The 20,796-nt window shown below is 52.3% G+C and overlaps 1 protein-coding gene across 5 annotated transcripts; it reads right to left on the reverse strand.

Annotated features, from left to right (window-relative positions):
- Nucleotides 1–600: 600 nt before the first annotated feature.
- Nucleotides 601–18,412, reverse strand: ATP13A1 (ATPase 13A1). Of its 5 annotated transcripts, none has more exons than XM_053586341.1 (26): nucleotides 17,982–18,412; nucleotides 14,813–14,902; nucleotides 14,513–14,703; nucleotides 12,875–12,947; nucleotides 12,524–12,679; nucleotides 12,366–12,435; nucleotides 12,180–12,286; nucleotides 11,619–11,748; nucleotides 11,441–11,496; nucleotides 11,155–11,281; nucleotides 10,932–11,069; nucleotides 10,734–10,854; nucleotides 10,127–10,284; nucleotides 9,559–9,734; nucleotides 9,374–9,484; nucleotides 8,123–8,248; nucleotides 7,254–7,362; nucleotides 4,870–5,069; nucleotides 4,694–4,790; nucleotides 3,740–3,897; nucleotides 3,555–3,669; nucleotides 3,273–3,469; nucleotides 1,619–1,761; nucleotides 1,288–1,399; nucleotides 1,061–1,204; nucleotides 601–929 (listed from the first exon to the last, which is right to left on the reverse strand). In XM_053586341.1, exons 1-26 carry the CDS (start codon nucleotides 18,378–18,380, stop codon nucleotides 819–821), a joined length of 3,615 nt encoding a protein of 1,204 aa, XP_053442316.1. In that variant the 5' UTR covers nucleotides 18,381–18,412; the 3' UTR covers nucleotides 601–818. The 5 variants fall into 5 exon arrangements, with proteins under 5 accessions (XP_053442316.1, XP_053442315.1, XP_053442314.1 ...); XM_053586340.1 differs by having other exon boundaries at nucleotides 10,932–11,084; XM_053586339.1 differs by having other exon boundaries at nucleotides 1,061–1,399.
- Nucleotides 18,413–20,796: the final 2,384 nt, after the last annotated feature.

Genomic DNA, 20,796 nt, shown 5'->3' on the forward strand with positions numbered 1-20,796 from the left:
ACGCTCCTACAGGTATGAGGGTCCCCACAACAGGAATTCCTCTCCTGGCTCTCCAAATGGAGAGGGACAGGTGGGGCCCTTTAATTCTGGAACTTGAAACTATCAGTATAAGGGCTGAGCCAAGCTTTGGGTCCTATCTGTCTCCTGTACCTGCAGCCTGTCTGTGATGTGAGATGGTACTGCAACCTTGGATCCCAAAGAGGGTGACCCAAGTTCATATTTGTAATGATGTATATCATAGTTATTAGATCTAAGACATCACTGAGAGGAAGGCACACTATTATGTATTATAGAAAAGGGAAAAATACCATTTCTATGGCTTCTCTCAAGTGTCTTGAGTTATTCAAATGTGAAACTGGGACCACAAAAGTACTTGGGTGATTGTTAACACTAGAAAATATACAGAGTTCTCTGGGCTTGGAGCTGGGCCCATCCAACTGCTCAATGTGCTACAGAGGGTATCATCATTAACAACCTTGCACGACCTAGGGGGAAAGCGCTGGACTCTTCCTCAGTGACCACCAAACCCCAACAGCCCCCCCGCCCCAAACCTCCCCAGTAAACTCTGTGTGGCACAGACAGAGGTGAAAGCACAGCTTCTTAAAATCTCAGATGCTTCTTTATTTACCAAAGGTGCTAGCCCAGAGCTGTTCCATTTGCCAGGCTAGCGGAGTGCTGTGGAGGTCACAGCTCAGTCTTCCAAAGACAAGGCTACATGGCCTTGCCATGGGGGGTGAGGGGCAGTGTTCCCTCCTGGGGGCCTGGCAGGTTCCCGCCTGGTGGCAGCCAGAGCAAGCATGGGTGCCAGCACCACCGTCTCAAGAAGGCACTTTCAGCTTCGGGGTCCCCAGGAAGAACTGAAGGACACGGTCAGCCAGGAGCGCCAGGCAGAAGTCCAGGAGCAGGACCTGGGCGATGACCAGCTTGAACTGTCAGGGCAGGGAGGATAAGTGAGCCAGAGACCTAAAGCTGGGCCCAGGTCACCCCTACAGGAGGGCCAGTGAGCCAGGGACACACAGTTAGGCCCAAGCTTAGCCCCAGTGGCCTCATGGCCACTCACCTCCACAGGGATGTCCACGAGGCCAAACTGACTGTTGAAGTCAGGTGAGGAGCCAAGGAGCAGGCCAATGATGGCCAGGAGTGACACTGCCAGACTCCATACCAGGGGCTTGTTCTCGGGAAGGCTCTCCATGAAGGGCGGGCCCTGCAGGGATGGATAGCCAGCTGCATGTGGTGGGTGCTTGCTGGGCAGATGGGGTGTGCTGGGGGCGGGGAGCCAGGCCTCACCTTGTAGTTGATGGCAAAGGTGGCCATCTGCATGGCCATGGCCATTATGTACACGGTGCTGTTGACAAGGCTTGGCTCAAACTCCTTGTACAAATCCACAAATTGCTCTTGCCTGCAGGGATGCACGGGGGTCAGGGTTCCCTCTCTCTTGCTCACACCCCCTTTATGGCTCCATGCAAGGCCCTGCTTAGCTGGCTATACCAGCCTGGCCTTGTGTCCCTCCCTCATCTCAGATGACCCCCAGGCTCTCCATCAATGTCTGTGCATTTATCCTCCTGCCATTCCTGACTGCAGGGGCATCAGGATCACCTCCACTTGAGGTGGCACTCACTTCTCAGGACTCCGGGCCTGGGCTTCTCTGTACAGGTAGACGAGGCCCAGGAAGTGCACGAAGAACTGGAACATTACAGTGAGGATCGTGTACAGATTGAAGATGTTGGGTAGGGGACGCTCCTGGGAGAGAGTCTTGAGGGGCTGCAGCAGCAGGGATGGGAGATCAGAGCCTGCCTCACCCAGAGAGCCACCCTATCCACTCTGCAGGCAGCAATAATCCCTGTCTCCTCAGAAGCCTCATGCAGAGAGTAGCCACCAAATCCTGGTGGTCACAGGTTGACACAGGTCCGAGGACCCCTGCTTACCTTTCACCATTCCCATCCCAGGGCCACCTTTCCTAGCCTTAGCCCTGTAGTCTACATTCCCTTTGGCAGTCACAGGGGGGTCTTAAAATTATGAAGCAGATCCCACCCTCCCTGTTCTAAACTCCCTCCATTCCTGTTGTACCAGAGTAAACCCAAAGATCTCCCTGGGCCCAAGCAGCACCCATGGCACGGCCCCCACCAGGCCCTCCTTCTCTCAGTCAGTGTCTGTCTGGGGCCTTTGTGCCCAGTTCCTGACCACCAGCTCCTGCTCTTTATTTATTTATTTTTTTTGCAGAGACAGAGTTTCACTTTACTGCCCTCGGTAGAGTGCCGTGTCGTCACACGGCTCACAGTAAACCTCCAGCTCTTGGGCTTATGTGATTCTCTTGCCTCAGCCTCCCCAGCAGCTGGGACTACAGGCGCCCACCACAACGCCCAGCTATTTTTTTGTTGTAGTTCGGCCGGGGCTGGGTTTGAACACACCACCCTCGGTATATGGGGCCGGCACCCTACTCACTGAGTCACAGGTGCCGCCCAGCTCCTGCTCTTTATGCGCTGACCTGTCAGTACTGCATGAGTCTCTCTAGCTGTCTATCTACCAGGCCACCCTCTGTAGCCTGTAACCTACTTAGGTTTTTTGTTTGTTTGAGACAGTCTCACTCTGTTGCCCCAGGCTAGAGTACCCTGGTATTAGCCTAACTCACAGCAATTTCAAACTCCTGGATTCAAATGATCCTCCTGCCTCAGACTCCCAAGTAGCTGTGACTACAGCAACCGCCAGAATGCCCCGCTGATTTGTCTATTTTAAGCAGGGACAGGGTCTCACTCTTGCTCAGGCTGGTCTCAAAATCCTGAGCTCAGGCGATCTACCTGCCTCACCCTCCCAGAGTACTAGGAATACAGGTGTGAGTCACCATGCCAGGCCTAATTTTTCTATTTTTAGTACAGATGGGGTCTCACTCTTGCTCAGGCTGGTCTCTAACTCCTGAACTCAAGGAATTCTCCTACTTTGGCCTCCACAGTGCTAGGGTTACAAGCATGAGCCACCACACCTGGCCCCACTTATGTTTTTGACCTTCTTATATAATTGTTTGTCTGTTTCCTTCTTGCCTATGGGCCTCTACGTGGCCCACTTGAGACCCTTGACCATGGGTAGTGCAGGACCCCAAGCAGTGCGACTTGGAGGTTATCTGTATCACTTTGTACTTCCTGTGCCATCCCAGGCAAGACCAACACCTCCAAGCCCTTGATCCCATCTGTAACTTGGGGATAACAGTTTTTGAGCCTGTACTAGCCTGGCCCTGGCTGGCCACACATCCCTGGCCTCTCAGCACCTTTGTGGCCCACCTTGGAACGAGAGATGAAGAGAAAGCAGCCAGCCAGCAGCAGCCCCTGTAGAGTGGCCTGGAAGTCACTGAACTTGACTCCCTCCAAGTAGAGGACGCTCTGGCTGTAAGCCAGGATGAGGGCGTTGAGTGCCAGAATCTTGAACATCTGCAGTGTGGTCACGAGTGTGCAGCGGCCTTGCTTGATTACGTGGCAGACTGCAGGAGGTGGGGAGGTGGGTGTGGGTGGGTGGGTGCCAGGCAGGGTGGGTGGGGGGAGATTAGGGGCAGGTGTGGGACTCACTGCACTGGATGGATGAGAGCTTGGAGGTAAAGGGTGCGGCAATGCTGGCATCCCCCAGCTTTACGATAGGTGTGCTCTCATCCTCGAGATCCCGAAGCACCTGGCTCAGGCGATCCTGTCAGGGTAGATGGTGGGGGTCAGCCCTCGCCAAGAGGGATTTGCTGATGCCTCCTCTCTAGACTTACCCTTTGGGAGGCTGGCTGCTCCTCAGGAGGTGGGAGCCCCGACTTCCTGGCTATCCTGGAGGTAGCCCTGATGCCACTGTTGTTCAGAGTTGGGCTATCCCGGGGCCGCCGTCGCCGCTCAATTACACGCTCAGGGGCATTGGCCAGGAGTGCCACACCTGGGGGGCAGGAGAGCATCAGAATTGAGGGAGAGGAGCAGGCTCCATGTAGGGATACATCAAGCTTTGTAGTTTGTTCTTATTCAGAACATTCCCAGACCTCACTAAGGAGATTTTAGCATCCACTTTGCTTTCTACAAACTACTTAAGAAGAAAAAAAACCCAACAAAATAACTCCACAGCAAATCAAATGAACACGCTGACCCGTAGATGGATTAAAACTAAACTGGTTTCCAAAGAAACGAACTGCCAAAGAACATAATTCTAGAAGGTAAACAGTATTTCATCAATGTTTTTAGTAGACCAGCGGTTCTCAACCTGTGGGTTATGACCCCTTTGTAACAATGAAAATACATTGTGGCATTAGGAAGGTTGAGAACCACTGTAGTAGACAAAGCAGATAAATAAGTACCTGAAAAGCAGAAAAACCATGTTAGGTTTACCTTTGAAGTTCAATCTAACATCTGCATCTTCCTGCCAAGAAGCTACGAATCTTCGGCAATCATTTCAGTTTCTGGTTTTTGGAGTCACTTTCCCCACTTGTGCCCTCTCCCACGGGTCTTTGGCCTCTGGCCTCTACCCTGTTCCTCCATTACTCATGTTCCTTCCTGCCCATGAAGCTCCTCGGATCCCCTGACCTTGCCAGCCCCTTCAACCTCCTGTGCTACTTCCTTACGGGAATGAATGCCCTTTGACTATCCCTGGACAGAAGAGCTGGGTCTGTCTTTCTTGCTAAGTAACATGTTCCTTTTAACACCAGGTCTGAGAAGGAGCACCCCCAGCCCACGATGCTCACCCACGTCAGCGTGCTTCAGGGCGCCCACATCATTGGTGCCGTCCCCACACATGAGGGTCACATAACCCAGCTCCTTCAGGCTAGTGATGACGAACTCCTGTTCAGGTAGAGATGGACTGAGCAGGGGCTGTGTGCCTGGACCCTGTGCTCCCTGCCCCTCAGGTCCCTGCACGTACCTTCTGCTTAGGGGCCACACGGGCGAATACCTGCACATGAGGGATGAGGTGGAGCAGCTGTTGGGGGTCAGCTGCCTGCAGGTAGGCCAGGCCATCACCCGTGAGACATAGTGCATGCTCCAGGGCCAGGGCCTTGGGGGAGCCCTGGGCCAGGGGTAGGACAATACTGCCATCGATGGAGCACCACTCACATGGTCGGCCTGTGGGTGGGTCAAGCACTATGTCAGGGACAGGCGTTTGGCTGTCCAGGCTTGGAATCTCCCACACTTGGACCCTGAACACTGGATGGTTTCTCCTCTCTGGAGGCCCTACATCCCTACCCCTCGTTACCTAGATGACAATCCAAGTATACTGACCTGGGCCCGACTAGGTACCCAGCCCCTCTCCGGGCATTTCACGGAGAACATCCAGAGAACCCTTAGGTACAGACAGGGAAACTGAAAATCCAGGCAGCCTTACCTCAGCTAAGCCACTCCTCCATCTCAAGTAAGACCCACAATACCAGCATATCACCTAATTTCTGCCCTCTGGCCTGAGATCCCATCTTCCTAAGGCTAGGATCCCTATACACTCTGACAGGGCTTGCCGAGTCTTGCACTTCCTCTTTTCTCTACTTCTTCCTTGCTGGCTGGCCCTAGCTCAGATGCCCATCCTGCACTGGACCACTCACCCTGGACTGTCTTGAGTGGGAGGGAAACGAATCTCCACCTGGCTTTTGTTGTAGCTGTTTTGTTAGAGGAGCTCTGTTTGTCAGTAAATACCCTCACTGTTCCCTCCCATAATCCCCAGGCCCTAAAAGAGCCTAGCACCTGGGGCTGGGACAGAAAGAGATCTGGGATGAGAGTGGGGACCAAGCCCTCTGAGAAGCTGCCTGGCCTGGCCTTACACAGCACCTTCCTGCCTGGCCCTGTGACAAGCCTGCTCCATGTGACTCCTCTTAGGACTCTCTGTTGCTCTCACCCAGGTCCTGTACTGAGTGTGTCCCACAGGTGCCTTACCCCTAGCCCCAGGGTGGGTGTCCAATAGACTCCATTCCCCCATCCAGGAGATGCTAGGCCCAGATTTGCTCTTCCACTGGTTTGACTCCATAGCACTGCTTCGAGAGTCATTCACAAGAGCTATGAGTTCTGGAGTCAGACTTTCTGGGTTCTAATCCTTAGCCATAGTGGCATCCAGTGACCCAGGCCAGTGGGTTTACTTCTGAGATTTTGTTCCCTCGTCTACAAAGCAGGGGCCCTACCAGCTGACCAGCAGACTTCCTCCTCCCTGGGATGCAGGACAGAAGGGAGGACCAGTAGTAATATGCACTGAGCCCTCTGCCTAGGATCTGGCCATGTTGAGCACTTGGCCTATCTATATACTACCTGCTGGGCCAAAGGCAGGTGTAAGGGTGAGGCCAGATTGTGGCTGGAGCATCGTCTATCTGTGAGCACTCAGGAAACCTGAGATGCTATGACCAGCAATACCTTGTTGCCATAAATAAACACTTAAACGCTCCAGATGCCAGAACCAGTGACCACCTGCACACTGCTTGAGGTGTCCAGTGGGCCAGGACTGTGATCGGTGGTACCACTGTAGTAACAGGTACTTGACACTGTGCTGCTCTTTCAGGCCTGGCATAAGGCAGGCTGCTGGGACAGGAGATGTTATTATTATATATATATATTATTCTAAGTCACCCTTGGTAGAGTGCTGTGGCGTCACAGCTTACAGCAACCTCCAACTCCTGAGCTTAAGTGATTCTCTTTCCTCAGCTTCCCAAGTAGCTGGGACTATGGGCACCCGTCACAACGTCCAGCCATTTTTTTTTTTTTTGTGTTGTTGTAGTTTTTATTGTTGTTTGGCAGGCCTGGGCTGGGTTTGAACCTGCCAGCCCCAGTGTATGTGGCTGGCACCCTAGCCGCTAAGCTACAGGCGCTAAGCCAAAATCAAGAAGTTTTATTTCACTTGAGCCCAGGAGTTGGAGGTTGCTGTGAGCTGTGACGCTACAACACTCTACCCAGGGTGACAGCTTGAGGCTCTGTCTTAAAAAAAAAAAAAAAAAAAAAAATTTTTTTTTTTTTTTTTTTCAAAGAGTCTCACTGTGTCGCCCTCCATAGAGTGCCCTAGTATCATAGCTCACAGCAATCTCAAACTCTTGGGCTTAATCAATTCTCTTGCCTCAGCCACCCAAGTAGCTGGGACTACAATGCGCCCACCACAACGCCCAGCTATTTTTTGTTGCAGTTGTTGTTTAGCAGGCCCAGGCTGGGCTTGAACCCCCCAGCCTTGGTGTATGTGGCCAGTGCCCTACCTACTGAGCTACGGGCTCCACAACTAGAGCTATTCTTGCACTCAGGGTTCCCCCTTCCCCACTGCCCACCCTAACTGTGCTGAGGACTCACCTTTCTCGGAGGGAGGCTGTAAGATCAGCGTGTGGGCCTTATCAATGAAATGGAGCTCCTGGGCCACGTGGCAGGCAGTGAGCGGATTGTCTCCTGTGATCATAACCACCTTGGAAATAGAGGGGCAGAGGTTCAATAGGGCAAGCCAGTGGGCAGAGATCCAGCCTGGAGACCTGGACACCAAATCTCCTTCTAAGGCAGGACTTGGCAGGAGGTTCTGACCCTCTAATGGAGACCCTGAACAGACTTCTAGGGACCATATCCACCCTCACCCAGGGTGTTTTACACAAGGGACACCTCAGAAGGGTATCATTCTGAGAACACCCATAGCCTTTACTTGCATTATGAATTAAGAATCAGCCCCTGGTGTAGACCCTTGTGGTTTGGTAGCTACTACTGGGGGAACAATTCAGCGATGAGGAGGAAGATAGGATGACAACTTCTGAGAGGTTTGTGGGGACTAATTACATCACCTCTTTGTCCCAGCATCACCACCCTCTGAGGTGGCTTACTTACCTCCCACACCCTAAAAACATACCCTGAGTCCTCAAATAGGAAACAAACCATCAGAGATAAACAGATAGAACCACCAGGCCAGGCAAGTGCTGCCTTCACATCCCTCGGCCCCCCAGCTCAAGCTTCCTTCTCTCCAGACTGGGGGAGTGGAGAGTACAGCTCAGCCATCCAAAGATGCCAGGGCATCTGTGGAGGTGAGAGGGGATGGTATAGCAGGGTCCCAAAGAGTCCTCAGGGCAGGGCCAGTGTAAATACCCGAGCTATAATCTTGCTTGTCTCCTCCCTTACTCTCAAGAGCTAAGTCCCCACCCCTCACTGTCAACCTGGAATTGTTCCCAAGTCCCATTCTATACCCGGTGAGAGGCATTCTGGATCTCTCTGATCACGGCTTTGGAGTCAGCCTTGAGTGGACAGGAGACCACGATGAAGCCTACGAACTTGAGGCCACATTCCAGTGACTCCCGCTTGACTTCCCGGGCCTGTGGAGAGACACGGGTGCCCTCATCATCTATCCCTCCCACTGTCCCCTCTGCATTTCCTGAGCTCTGACCAACATGCTGGGAACCAACAATGGACTATTCCTCAGCAAGCATAGCCTCATGTGATGGCTATGGGGGAAAGCGAGTGAAGATCCTGTTCTTACGAGGGACATGTTAAAGTCAGGAGGGGAAAGGTGCTACAGATGGGGTTTGGCAACAGCCGGGTGGTCTGGGCTCCCCATTGTACCTCTATCTCCTGGTATGGGTGTGGGCACATCACAGAACCCGCTGTGGCTCAGCTTCTGTGTCAGTAAAGTTGGGACTCTCCAAATAATGAGGTTTAGCCATAATTCTGACTTACCCACCACCACCCTCCAAAGACTAGGCAAGAAAACTCCTCCCCTTAGGGAGCTCATATTTTACCCAAGACATGTGAAAAAGAAAGTCACAGAAGTCAGACGGCTGACTGCCACGGGAAAATATAAGTGGGGGATAGGGCAGATGGGGTCAGGGGACTGAACTCAGAGTGGGCAAGAAGGCTTCAGAGATGTGAAGGGGGTGAAGGTCTGTGCTACTCGCAAGGAAGGGGCTCCAGGTGCAGGAATGAGGTGGGGCCACGAGCTTTGGCCTATCCTCTGCACACAGCACTGGGACCTGATGTTAGGTTCTGGAAGGATCTTATCGCTGCAAGGTGCAAGCAGACTGAAAGAGGACTAAGGCGAAAGCTGGTGAAGGAGCAGACATTCTGGCAGTGGGCAGGAGGGCAGGATTTGTGGATGATGGACATAGAGGTGAGAGAACTGAGGATGTCCCTGCAGTCACCAGGCAGATGAAGAGGGCAGGAGCAGGGTGTGCAGAACACACTAGAGTGGGGGCAGGCGAGATCTGGTAGTGCTCTGCATTAGGTGGCCCTGTGAGTCAGGACAGGATGGGGCCCCATGGCAGCCGATCAAGGACTGAATGCCACTTGGGGCCTCCAAAGGTAGAAGCTGGGGATGTGGTGGAGGATGTAAATGCACCCATGGCACTCAGTCAATATGGAGAGGTAGGGGACAAGGTGACTGAAAGGAGGAACTGATGGCCAGGTACATGGGAAGAGTGGCTGGGGGCAGCCCACGCCCGTACCTGTTGGTGGGTGAGGTGCCCCAGCTCTTTGTATCCCAGCGCCAGGACACGGGCTCCTTCCCGGGAGATCTCAGTGTGGATGTGGTGGTAGTCAGGAGGGCACTGAGCAAACTGCAGGGAACGCAGGGGATGTCACCAACCGCCCCATGCCTCTTCCCCACTGCCCCAGGCTGGGACTGGCTCACCATGGAATGCAGGGTTTCTGGGGCCCCCTTCACAGCAGCGATGTAGCAGAGGTCAGTGGAGCCCAGCTTCTCATATGAGGCGAGCACGGACATTCGCTTCAGGGCACTGGCAAAATGAAAGCGCTGGTGAATTTTCAGCCCCTGAGTTTTAATACTTCGGGGGAATACTTTCTCATCTGGAAACAAATAAGTACGAGTCCTGAGGGGCTTTGCTCCAAAGAGGCAGCCAAGCCCCCACCCCTCCTCATAGCCTTCCCCACCTCCCTCTTGCCTCTACCAAGGCCAGCCTGCAGGGGGACTCTGGTCTACAGAGGGGGTCATAGCTAGGAGACATGGGCTTGGAGGATCCTGGCATTGTGGCTTCGCCAGAGCAGGGCAGATTCCAACCCAGGGGGAAACCCGAGGACATGGTGTGTCCTGGATTAAGATGACCCTGTGCCCATCCATCTAGGGGAATGTCAGAGTCATGGGCCTGCCTATCCCGAGGGTGTCTCTGAGAGGTACAGTTTGCCTGGGGTCATGAGAACTGGCGGCTCACCCTTGCTGGCCTGAGACTCCAGCCCCTCACCTTTGGTCAGAGTCCAGTCCACAGCTGTCAGCATGGCCTTCTCAAGGGGGTCACCCACGAGGGTGCCGTCATCAAGCTGCATGAGAGAGTGGCAGGAGGCCAGGGCTCGGTGTGTTTCTACTGGGATGCTAGACACAGGTGTCATCTCCTTCCCATCTCTGCAAGGACAGGGAATAGCTGGTTATAGGGCAGAGGCAGGCAGGGTGAAGCTACACCTCTACTGGGGAAAGACCCCTGGAGTCCTCAGCCAGGGTGATGAGGGATGGGCCACTGTGGAGCCTTGAGTTGGTCACTCGGGGGCCTTGGGTATCAGCTTGGTCTCATCTGCCTCACGGATGCCACCAGAAGTTAGGCACTATTTGTGTAGGTCACATGGCCAGTGCAGGATGGAGGTAGGCTGGCTGACTGCTCTGGGCCCAAGCTGAGCCCCCACGTGCAGCCAGTTCTCACACTGGGGATTGTATGGGAAGCCCCAGAAGACAGACCTTCCACAGTAGGGCTGATAGGCCCTTACTGCAGGAGCTTGGGCTGGATGGGCTATTTGTCTCTAGACCTCCCAGAAGCACTCTAATAGGCAGCTCCTAAGCCTGAGGCCCCCGATACTCACCTCAGTCCAGCCACACCGCGTACCACCAAGCTGTCACTGGTCAAGGTTCCTGTCTTGTCAAAGCAGCACACCTCAACCTTCCCAGCAAAGGGGATGCGGAAGGGCTCGGTACAGTACATGTCTAGGGGCAGGAGCTGGGTTCAGGGGTCCTGCCAGGCCCAAGCCTGCTTAGAACCCCACCACACCTGACACACTCACAGAGTTTGGCCAGAGCAATGAGGGAAGTATTGACAGCCAGGGATAGCTCAATGGGCAGCTCAGGGGGCACAACTGAGGTGAGGATCAGGGTGCACTCTAGAAAGAGCTTGTAGCGGTTCCGGCTGGGGTCCTTGGTGCCTGCAGAGACAGGGCCTGCCAGCCTGAGGCCTCAGAGGTAGGGCTGGAGAGGCTGGTTGGGGGTGGGAGCGGCTATAGCACTTACCTTCAATCCACACATAGGCAGCTGCAGCAATGGCAAACACCAGGAGGAAGAGAATGAAAATAAAGGTCTCCAGGTTGTTTGCAGTCACCCTCTTGACACCAAAGAGGATTGTGCGCAGCAGTTTGCCCTGGAGGGACAGAGGGATAGCCTTTCTACTCAGGCCTGTAAGAGCACCCTGGTCCAGGGCCTGGCTGCCAGAGTGAGCCACTAGGGTAGATGTTCTGGGGTCTGAAAGGGTGATGCCTCGACTGTCCCCCACTCACCCAGGTATGGCAAGGCCCCATACCTGGGACGTGTTGAATCCGGTCCTCAGGACGTAGGCCACACACCCGTTGTCAACCGCTAAGAAGACAAGTAGAGCCAGTGTCATTCCTGCCTCCTGGTCCTGACTCCCTCATGATCAAACAGCTATAGGAGGAAGGAATGGGAACCAGGACACCCCCAGGCACCCACAAGGCACCTACGCTTCAGGCCCGTGGTAGCCTTCTGAGGGGGTATGTGCTGCACCACCTTAGTGCCCCCAAAGATGACATGGAGCCGGGAGTCAGCTTGGAGGTCCAGCACCCGATCTGGGCTGAGGTCTTCGATGGGCTCCTAGGGAGGAAGTTGGTGAACAAGGATGGCCAGGCCCACCTTGCCTCCTTCTCCATCCCTAGAGAGCTGACCCTGGGACTGGAATTAAGCCAGGCTGACCCTCACGGGGCTCATTGCCCAATCTAGCACAGCCCTCACAGGTTCCCTTATTGGGGGGTGTGGCAGCAGGCCCCATCCAATCTTCTCCCCCACCCCCTGACTTGCAGCGTCTATTCCCTGTGACCCCGCACCTGGCCTCTCCCAGGATTCACCCTCTTCTCTCAGCCCAGCTTGGTCTGATATCCCAGGGCACCAGCCAGATGTACTGTGGCTATCTTTGGCTTTCTTTCTCTCCTTTCTTCTCACCATCACCCAACTCCTCCTGCCCAGTCACTGGCCCTCCCCCTCCTGGCCTCTTTCCCCCAAGGACCCCCCCACCTCCTGCCAAGCACCTTCATCTGTGGTACTGATTCCCCTGTGAGCATGGCCTCATCCACGATGCAGCGGCCCCGCAGCAGCAGCACATCACATGGCACCAGGTTCTCCTGTGGGGAGCGGCCTGTGCAGCAGGGGTAGGAGGGTTAGCCGAAGGCCATGAGGCAGGGATCCCACATGCATAGGGTGGGACTGAGCCTTACCAATGGAGACAATGTCCCCAGGAACAATCTCATCACTGGCAACAGGCCTCCACTTGCGGCTTCGGTAGACCTGGGTGGGGCGTGGGGAGAAATGTCAGCATAGAAAACACGTCTGTACTATGTCCACCCCCATATTGGGCAGGGAGCACCAGCCACACCTGGATCATGTGGGGCTTATTGCCCATCTTTCGGATCTCTGACATGTTCCGCATTTGCTGCTGCACCAGAGAGGCCTCAAATGCCACAAGCATGGACAGTGTGAAGACGCTGTAGTACCAGTACTCGTCCAGGCACCAGAGTCCAACACAGAACACCTGTGGGACATTAGCCTGTCTGTCCCCACCCCACCCCACCCCACCCATCCTGTCCCTTGGAGCCTCTTCTGCTCACAAGCTTTGACCGACTAGGACAGGGAGAGATTTTGGGTTTAAAAGTGGCAGACAGGTTTGGTCTGGCTGGAAAGGCCCCAAGGAAGGAAATGAGAAGAAAGGCAGGACCTGCTGCTTTACCTGAAAAACAAAGAACGGGGCTGTGGCTCTCTCCTTGAAAAGCTCTGAGAAGTCAGGTACCACCATCTCGGCCCTGCAACAGACCAGACCCCACATCCTGTTCCCGATGCAAAGCCTCTGCAGTGTGGAGACCCCACCCTAGATACCTTCACTGGGGCAGAACAGGCCTCCTGCAAGAAGGGAGGAGCCATGGGTGGGTATCAGGCATCCTGGCAAACTTTCTGGCTTCTTCTTGTCCAGGTCTCACCTAGAGCAGACATGCTGTCTGCCCATAGCCCTCTACTTTGCAGAAGCCAGATGAAGCTTCTGAGTCTAATGATAGGCTATTCTGACAGTTGTGGGGCTGGTGTGAGGATAGAATCCCCTATCATTTGGCTGGGTAACATGACAAATAGAAAAGGAATGTCTGACTGAAGGATGGCAGCCCTAAAGTCACACAGGAGCCCTGGCAGCTGGACACTGGCTGTAAATTCCCCTAAAAGACAAAGCCTAAGTATCACCCCCCACGAAAACTGGGATTTTCTAAAAACTTCTCCAATAAAAGCCCCAGAATGCAGGGAGCTGGGCCTAAGGGGGTATTCTACAGCACCACATGTGGTGGCCCAGGCAAGTCAACTAAGATGGTCCTCATTGTGCCCTTTAATTGGATCACATCCCAGGCCTGGGATATGAGAAAATAAAAGTGACCCTACTGTTATAAAAACAAATAATAATAATAAAATCCTGTACCTTGTTAGGTGCCTTTGCATGAGTAAGAATGATTTAAAAGGGAACATCCCTATCCTAGGTCACTAATGTGGTTAGCCTCAGGGAGGGGAGATAAGTAAATATTTCTTATAAATCTTTGTGTTAGATCAATAGCTGTGGTAAACACATTTGTAATCTTCTGAAAAGCAATTAAGTCAGGAAGACCCTCCCCCCCCAGGAGTTCTATGGGTTTCCAGAAGAATACTGCTGTAGTGGCCATGAATGGGGCTCTGAAGTTAAACCACATCATCTGAAGCCCCCTTCCAGCTGTGTGCCAGCTCTAGTGATCCTGGTAAAGATTAAAGGAGAAAACACGCTGGTAGGAGTCCTGGGAACTAGTTTTTCTGCCCGTCTGCCGGTGCTGGCTTGACATCTTGAAAGCGGGTAACACCTTGGTGATGCTGATTTTGTTTTTAACTTTTGCAGTTTCAGCCAGAGACTCAAAACTAAAGCCAGCATCAGCCATTCTGTCCAGTACAAGAAAAACTATCAGGATCACCAATGTCTTTATCACTATTCCTAAAGTGCTGAGTATGGCTGAGCAGAACAGTGAGGGCTGAAACTTACAGAATTTAAAATGAAGAAAGGAACTGCAATTACAGCAAAACAAGGACAAGTAGGATGACCAGTCAACTATTACTGAGGAAAAGACCATATATACCAGCACTATGAGGGGTTAGCACACTCAGGGTCTTACAACGCAGGGCAAGGGCTCCCCAGGCTCTCTGGGGGTTCCTGCCAGCAGGCAAGTATGAGGGAGACCAAACTAGAGCATGTTTCTCGAACAGTGCCACATTCATCTGGCATGTCTGGCTAAAAAGGAAGATTCCTCTGTCTCTCCTTCCTGAAGGTCAACGGGGCAGGAAGACCAAAGGGAAGCCAGGAACTCACTTGTTGTTCCCAAATTTCTTCTCAGCTGCTCGGATCTCTGAGTCTTCCTGGAACCCTCTGTTGCCTTGATAGTATGAGAAGGCATTTCCTGTGGGAAAGGCCACAGGGAGGAATTGCTTCTTCTCGAGGGCATCATAGGAATACTTGATCTTCTGGAATTCAAAGGACAGCACTTCAAGCCCGTCTTCGTCCTGTGGTAGAAGCCATGTTGTGGCAGAGGCTCCTGACCTGGAGGAATAGTCAGTACCTGGAAATCCCACCCGAGCCCCTGCTCCAGGCAACCTGGCATTCAGTCCCTACCTCATCACGGTGCAGGGCCACAAGTTCAGTGGAGCCATTATTGGGGGTTGGTACCACCTTCACAAAGGTCGCTTTGCTGGGGTCATACTCCTGCCAGAGGCAAAACATTGCTGCTGAGCTCTCCTCAACCCATAGTTTGGTGGCCCCCACAGTGAGATTCTGAGTGTTTCAGAACATGCCATTGGGCTCCAATGCTGGCTCAGTCTCTCCTCAGTCCTTTATAGGGGACAAGGATACCACCTTGCTAGGCCTCTGGTTTTTTTTTTTTTTTTTTTTTGAGACAAGAGTGTCACTGTGTTGCCCTTGGTATAGTTCTATGGCGTCACAGCTCACAGCAACTTCAAATTCTAGGGCTTAAGTGATTCTCTTGCCTCAGCCTCCCAAGTAGCTGGGACTACAAGTGCCCACCACAACGCCTGGCTATTTTTTTGTCATTGTTGTTTAGCAAGCCTGGTTGGGTTCAAACCTGCCAGCCCCAGTGTATGTGGCCAATGGCCTAACCACTGAGCTATAGGCGCCAAGCCATGGTCTCTGGCATCTTAAAGCTAGGGTCACAGGCAGACCCAATACCCAAGACTCTGCTCTGCTGCCAGTGACATGAACACAAAACAGGAAGAATGCCACTAGTCCATTGTTTTTCAATCTTTTTTATCTTATGGTACACTTGAACCTATAGTTAAACTTCCATAGCACATTTGATCAAATTACATTGATAAAAAAAAAAAGAATATACTTACTGTGCTTTGAATTAATTTGAAAATAATTTACTTAATGCTCTTTAAAAATTTTCATGAAAATTTAGTTGAAAATCACTGTACTAGCTGGGTGCAGGGGCTCACATCTGTAATTGTAGCAGTCTGGGAGGCTGAGGCGGGTGGATTGCTTGAGCTCAGGAGTTCAAAACCAGCCTCAGCAAAAGCAAGACCCTGTCTCTACTAAAAATAGAAAAAACTGAGGCAAGAGGATCGCCTGAGCCTGAGTTGGCGGTTGCTGTGAGATGTGACACCACAGCAGCAGCTTGAGACTACTGTCCCCCCCCCAAAAAAGCAAAGAAAGAAAGAAAGAAAATCACTGTACTAGCCACCCAGTCTACTCTTAAATTCACATGAGCCAAGCCCCTGTCATAGCCCATCTGGCCTCTTGCTTGGCTCCACCTCACCGGGACATCTATATCTTGGCTAAGGGCCTTGTCATGTGCTATTTTCTCTGTCCTGAACATGCATCCACAGCCGTGTCCCTTGCTTCTTCAGGCCTTTGCTGAAACATCACCTCTCACCATTCCCTCACTGCCCCATCTAAAGTTCCCTGGCAAAGTTCCCATTCTCATCCCAACGTTATCTCTCTTTATCAACTGCTGACTATGAGTCCTCTCTCCCAGTAATGCCATAAAGGCAGTGGGATTTGCCTGTTTTGTCTCTGCAGTTTCCCCAGCATCTAAGACATAGGAAGCACTGAATGGAGCTCATTCAGTACTCCCTCAATCCTGAGCTGCATTTATTCTACTGCATGGGGAACAGGGAGCACAGTGGTGACCCCGAGAAACAAAACATCATCCTTTAGTGAGTTCATGGGCCACCAAAGCAGGTAGAAAATAATGACAAATATACAACTACAATCTCTGATAATGCTACGGAAGAAAAGTACAAGGCACTATACACCATGTTAGTCCTAGTGGTTTGCAGATAATCATCTCTGCTTCTTCTCTCAAGGTAGGTGTTATGTTTCTCACTTTAAAAAGGGGGGAAGAGAGCGGCGCCTGTGTCTCAGTGAGTAGGGCGCCGGCCCCATATGCCGAGGGTGGCGGGTTCAAACCCGGCCCCGGCCAAACTGCAACGGAAAAATAGCCGGGCGTTGTGGCGGGCGCCTGTGGTCCCAGCTACTCGGGAGGCTGAGGCAAGAGAATCGCGTAAGCCCGAGAGTTGGAGGTTGCTGTGAGCCGTGTGACGCCACGGCACTCTACCGGAGGGCGGTACAGTGAGACTCTGTCTCTACAAAAAAAAAAAAAAAAAGGGGGTGGGGAAGAAATTGAAACCCAAAGAGTAGAAGCAGCCCGGTCTGAGATCTCTGATGCAAACCCAGATCTGTCTCTCTTAACCCCACAACTACTTAGCTCCTCCCACTTCTTCATCCGTGGAGAGTATGTTAACAGCTATGCTGTTTAGCAGCAGGTCAAAAGGTAGCTAGAAGTTTGGGAGGAGGTCATACTACCCCATCACTCCTTTTCCTTTATTTTGCCCCTCACTGAGGTCTTTCATTGTATGGACACAAAACCACCAAGCTGAGCCCCTCACCTGAAATAAGTCTTATTGGAGAAGAGAACAAGTTCACTCTGAGAAGAATGAAAGATTCGATTCACTTTAGGAGCCGAAGAGGAGGCTCACTGGCAGTGTCATCTGAGTCAGGCCCAGAGGGAGGTGGTACAGTCACTGGATGTCAACTGCTGACCCAGGGCAGCTCACGGTCATTGACTTCTATGGTAACACTCACTCATTCAGAACTCTGGACTACAGGTCATAAAGCACTACTTTGTTTCTGCATCCTGAGCAGTACTCGCTATCACCATTCTCATACTCCAGACAGACATAATGAGAATGGAAGCACTTATGTCACTTACTCATTAAGTGACCTCTGCTCTTCTTAAACACTACGGCTGACCACATTCCATGTTTATTTTGTTCATAGTTTGGAAGATCACTGAGTACTGGCTAGTAGGACTTGGTTCTTTAGACAAAGCTTTACAGACGGAGGAAACCCATCCTATAGGTTCTAGCCTTAAACTTTGAAAACCAAGGTAGAAGACAGATGAGAAGGAAGGTAGGGTTGTTTCCAGGGACACAGAGTACTTGCTAGTATGGGAGCTATCATTAACAAGTCGCACCAAATAGCGGACATATGCCGAGCCCTGCCTAAGTCTTTTACGGGTATTATCTTACTTAATTTAAATGACCACACCAAGGAGGAATTCCACAGAAAGGTTATAACCCGCACCAGAATCAACAGCAAATCAGCAACGAGGCCAGGATTAAATCTGCGTCAAAGGATAGAGGGCGCCGCTGAAGACCCAGGCCCAGCAGATGGGAGGCAAGGGCAGAGGCGGCGACTGACAAAAAGGCTGCAGTTGGGACCTACAGGACTGCGCCGGGGGTCGGGCTTGAGTGCACACACTTACCCGGCTGCAGGTGAGCGCGCAGTAAGCGTGGACAGACCAATGTCCCGAAAGGACAGTGAGCGCGTGCGCAAGACAGATGGTGGCGAGCACGAGCAGCGCGGCTTCAGGGATCTGCGCCCAGGTGCTACCCCAACCCCAGCAGCCGGCAGCTGCGGCGCCTATCCAGGCCGGGTACAGCAACCCCGCGAATGGCAGCACCGTGAGGCGCCGCACCAGCGCCAGCCGCCGGTACGGCCACACGGCGGCGACCAGCTCGTCGCCGCTCGCTATGAGTGCCGCCCCGGCGGTAAGGGGCGTGCGCGGCTGCGGTCCGGGCTTGGGCTGCCCACCGGGCCGGACCCCGCAAGGCCGGGCCCCACAGGGCACCGAATTGCCCACAGCCGCCGCCGCCGCCGCCATCTTTCCCAGCGCTGCACTCGCTTCCGGGCAGAGGCACGCCTCACTTCCGATGTTTTACTTCCGGTAAATCCTGCGTGCCGCCATAAGAGCCAGGACTAGGAGCCGGGGCAACAAAGCAAGTTGGACCCGGAAAAGGCTACTGAAAGCGCCGCCATGACAGTTTGTGGCCGGAAGAAGTGGCAGTGCGCCGCCATAACAAAGAGGTTCTGAAATACCTGGGGCTGTCTGACCACGCTGCCACACTTGCCTGAGACCGGAAAAGACAAGACAGGCAGGGCGGGTTGTGCGCCACCATAACAACCTGAACCGGAAGGGGCAAGCCCTACTCAGGGATTTCACCGGCGTCTGCGGGCCGCGAGGGGCGGAACCTGGACACTGAGGAGGTGGGGTGGGTCAAACAAGCGCCCGCGCTCTGGGGGCGGAGTCTGTTTAGGGACGGGAAGGAGGGGCTTGTGAAGGGGGCGTGGAGGACCCGACCCAGAACGCAGCCACAGCAAGAGCCATAATCTAATGGCTAATAATTAGACAAAGTTACTACTTTAACATAAAAAAAGAAAAATCGATATCCTATTTAAAATTATGTATTATTTTTTATTATTTAACTACACTGTTGCATAAATGCTGTTTGAACAAAACCACAGTAGGACTACTTAACAGTGCCAATTAGTGGTAATTTGTTTTTATCTTTTTTTTTTTTTGTAGAGACCGAGTTTCACTTTATGGCCCTAGGTAGAGTTCCATGGCATCACACAGCTCACAGCAACCTCCAACTCCTGGGCTTAAGCGATTCTCTTGCCTCAGCCTCCCAAGCAGCTGGGACTACAGGCGCCCGCCACAACGCCCAGCTATTTTTTTGTTGCAGTTCAGCCGGGGCCGGGTTTGAACCCGCTACCCTCGGTATGTGGGGCCGGCACCCTACCGACTGAGCCACAGGTGCCGCCCTGTTTTTATTTTCTTTAGAGTCTCACTCGGTTGCTCTGGGTTGTGTCATGACTGATGACACTAGCTCACAGCAACCTCAAACTCCTGGCTTCAAGCCATCATCCTGCCTCAGCCTCCGAAGTAGCTGGAATTATAGCTGGCCACCACGGCTAGTTTTTCTATTTTTAGTAGAGACGGGGTCTCACTAGAGCTCAGGCTGGTCTGGAACTCCTGGAGATCAAACAATTCACTGGGCTTGGCCTCCTAGAATGCTAGGATTAAAGGTGTGAGCCATGCGCCCAGCTGCTCAATTAGTGGTAATTTTTTTTTTTTTTTTTTGAGACAGATTCTCAAGCTGTCGTCCTGGGTAAAGTGTTGTGGCGTCAAAGCTCACAGCACCCTCCAACTCGGGCTCAAGCCATCCTCTTGCCCCAGTTTTTCTATTTTTAGTAGAGACTGGGGGGTCTCGCTTTTTGCTCAGGCTAGTCTCCAACTTGTGAGCTCAAGCAATCCACCTGCCTCAGCCTCCCAGAGAGCTAGGATTACAGGTGTAAACCACCATGCCTGGCCTAATTAATGGTAATTTATAGCAGGATTAATTTAACAATTAGTATGTGTGAGAAAAAATAGTATTTTATAATGTTTCTGTCCTCTGATACAGCAATTACTTTAAACTTTTTAAATTCTATATTGGGCATTTAAATTTTGTAGGTTGTGGGCGGCGCCTGTGGCTCAGCGGGTAGGGCGCCGGCCCCACATGCCGAGGGTGGTGGGTTCAAACCCGGCCCCGGCCAAACTGCAACAAAAAAATAGCCGGGCGTTGTGGCGGGCGCCTGTAATCCCAGCTACTTGGGAGGCTGAGGCAAGAGAATCGCCTAAGCCTAGGAGTTGGAGGTTGCTGTGAGCTGTGTGACGCCACGGCACTCTACCAAGGGTGATAAAGTGAGACTCTGTCTCTACAAAAAAAAAAAAAAAAAAAATTTTGTAGGTTGTATTGTTGAGTATTCCTTAAGATACATACATGTAAGTCTTTGTAAAAGAAGAATGTACAATATGACTAAATTGTTGCAGGAAGACAAGGCCCAAGGGAGAGAAAGGTTGCTGTGAGTCCTGTGCTGTCATGGCACTCTACTGAGGGCCGTAAAGTAAGACTCTGTCTCTCCAAAAAAAAAAAAAAGAGGAAGGGCTTTATTCACCAGCCATGAGCTTATGGCATTGAAGAATTCCAAACAATTCCAAACGGCCCTGCTCCCGACTGCCTTGGTCTTTTTCTTTTTATTGACAGTCAAAAAGTTCCACCCCACAGGTACCCTTCTCATTGGCCAGTTTGAATCAAGCAGGAGATGCTATTCCCGCCCCCACAGAACCACAGGATTTCACAGAACTTGGAAATTTCCAAGTTTCAGGAAGTTTACAAATTCCCAAGAGCTGAGTCACCGTGGAGAGGACCCTGCATGTGTATCCTTGTGGTCTCCTTGAGAAGACCTGTTCTTCT

The sequence above is a fragment of the Nycticebus coucang genome, chromosome 3 (genome assembly GCF_027406575.1).
Source record: "Nycticebus coucang isolate mNycCou1 chromosome 3, mNycCou1.pri, whole genome shotgun sequence".
In the NCBI taxonomy this organism is placed as follows: Eukaryota; Metazoa; Chordata; class Mammalia; order Primates; family Lorisidae; genus Nycticebus; species Nycticebus coucang.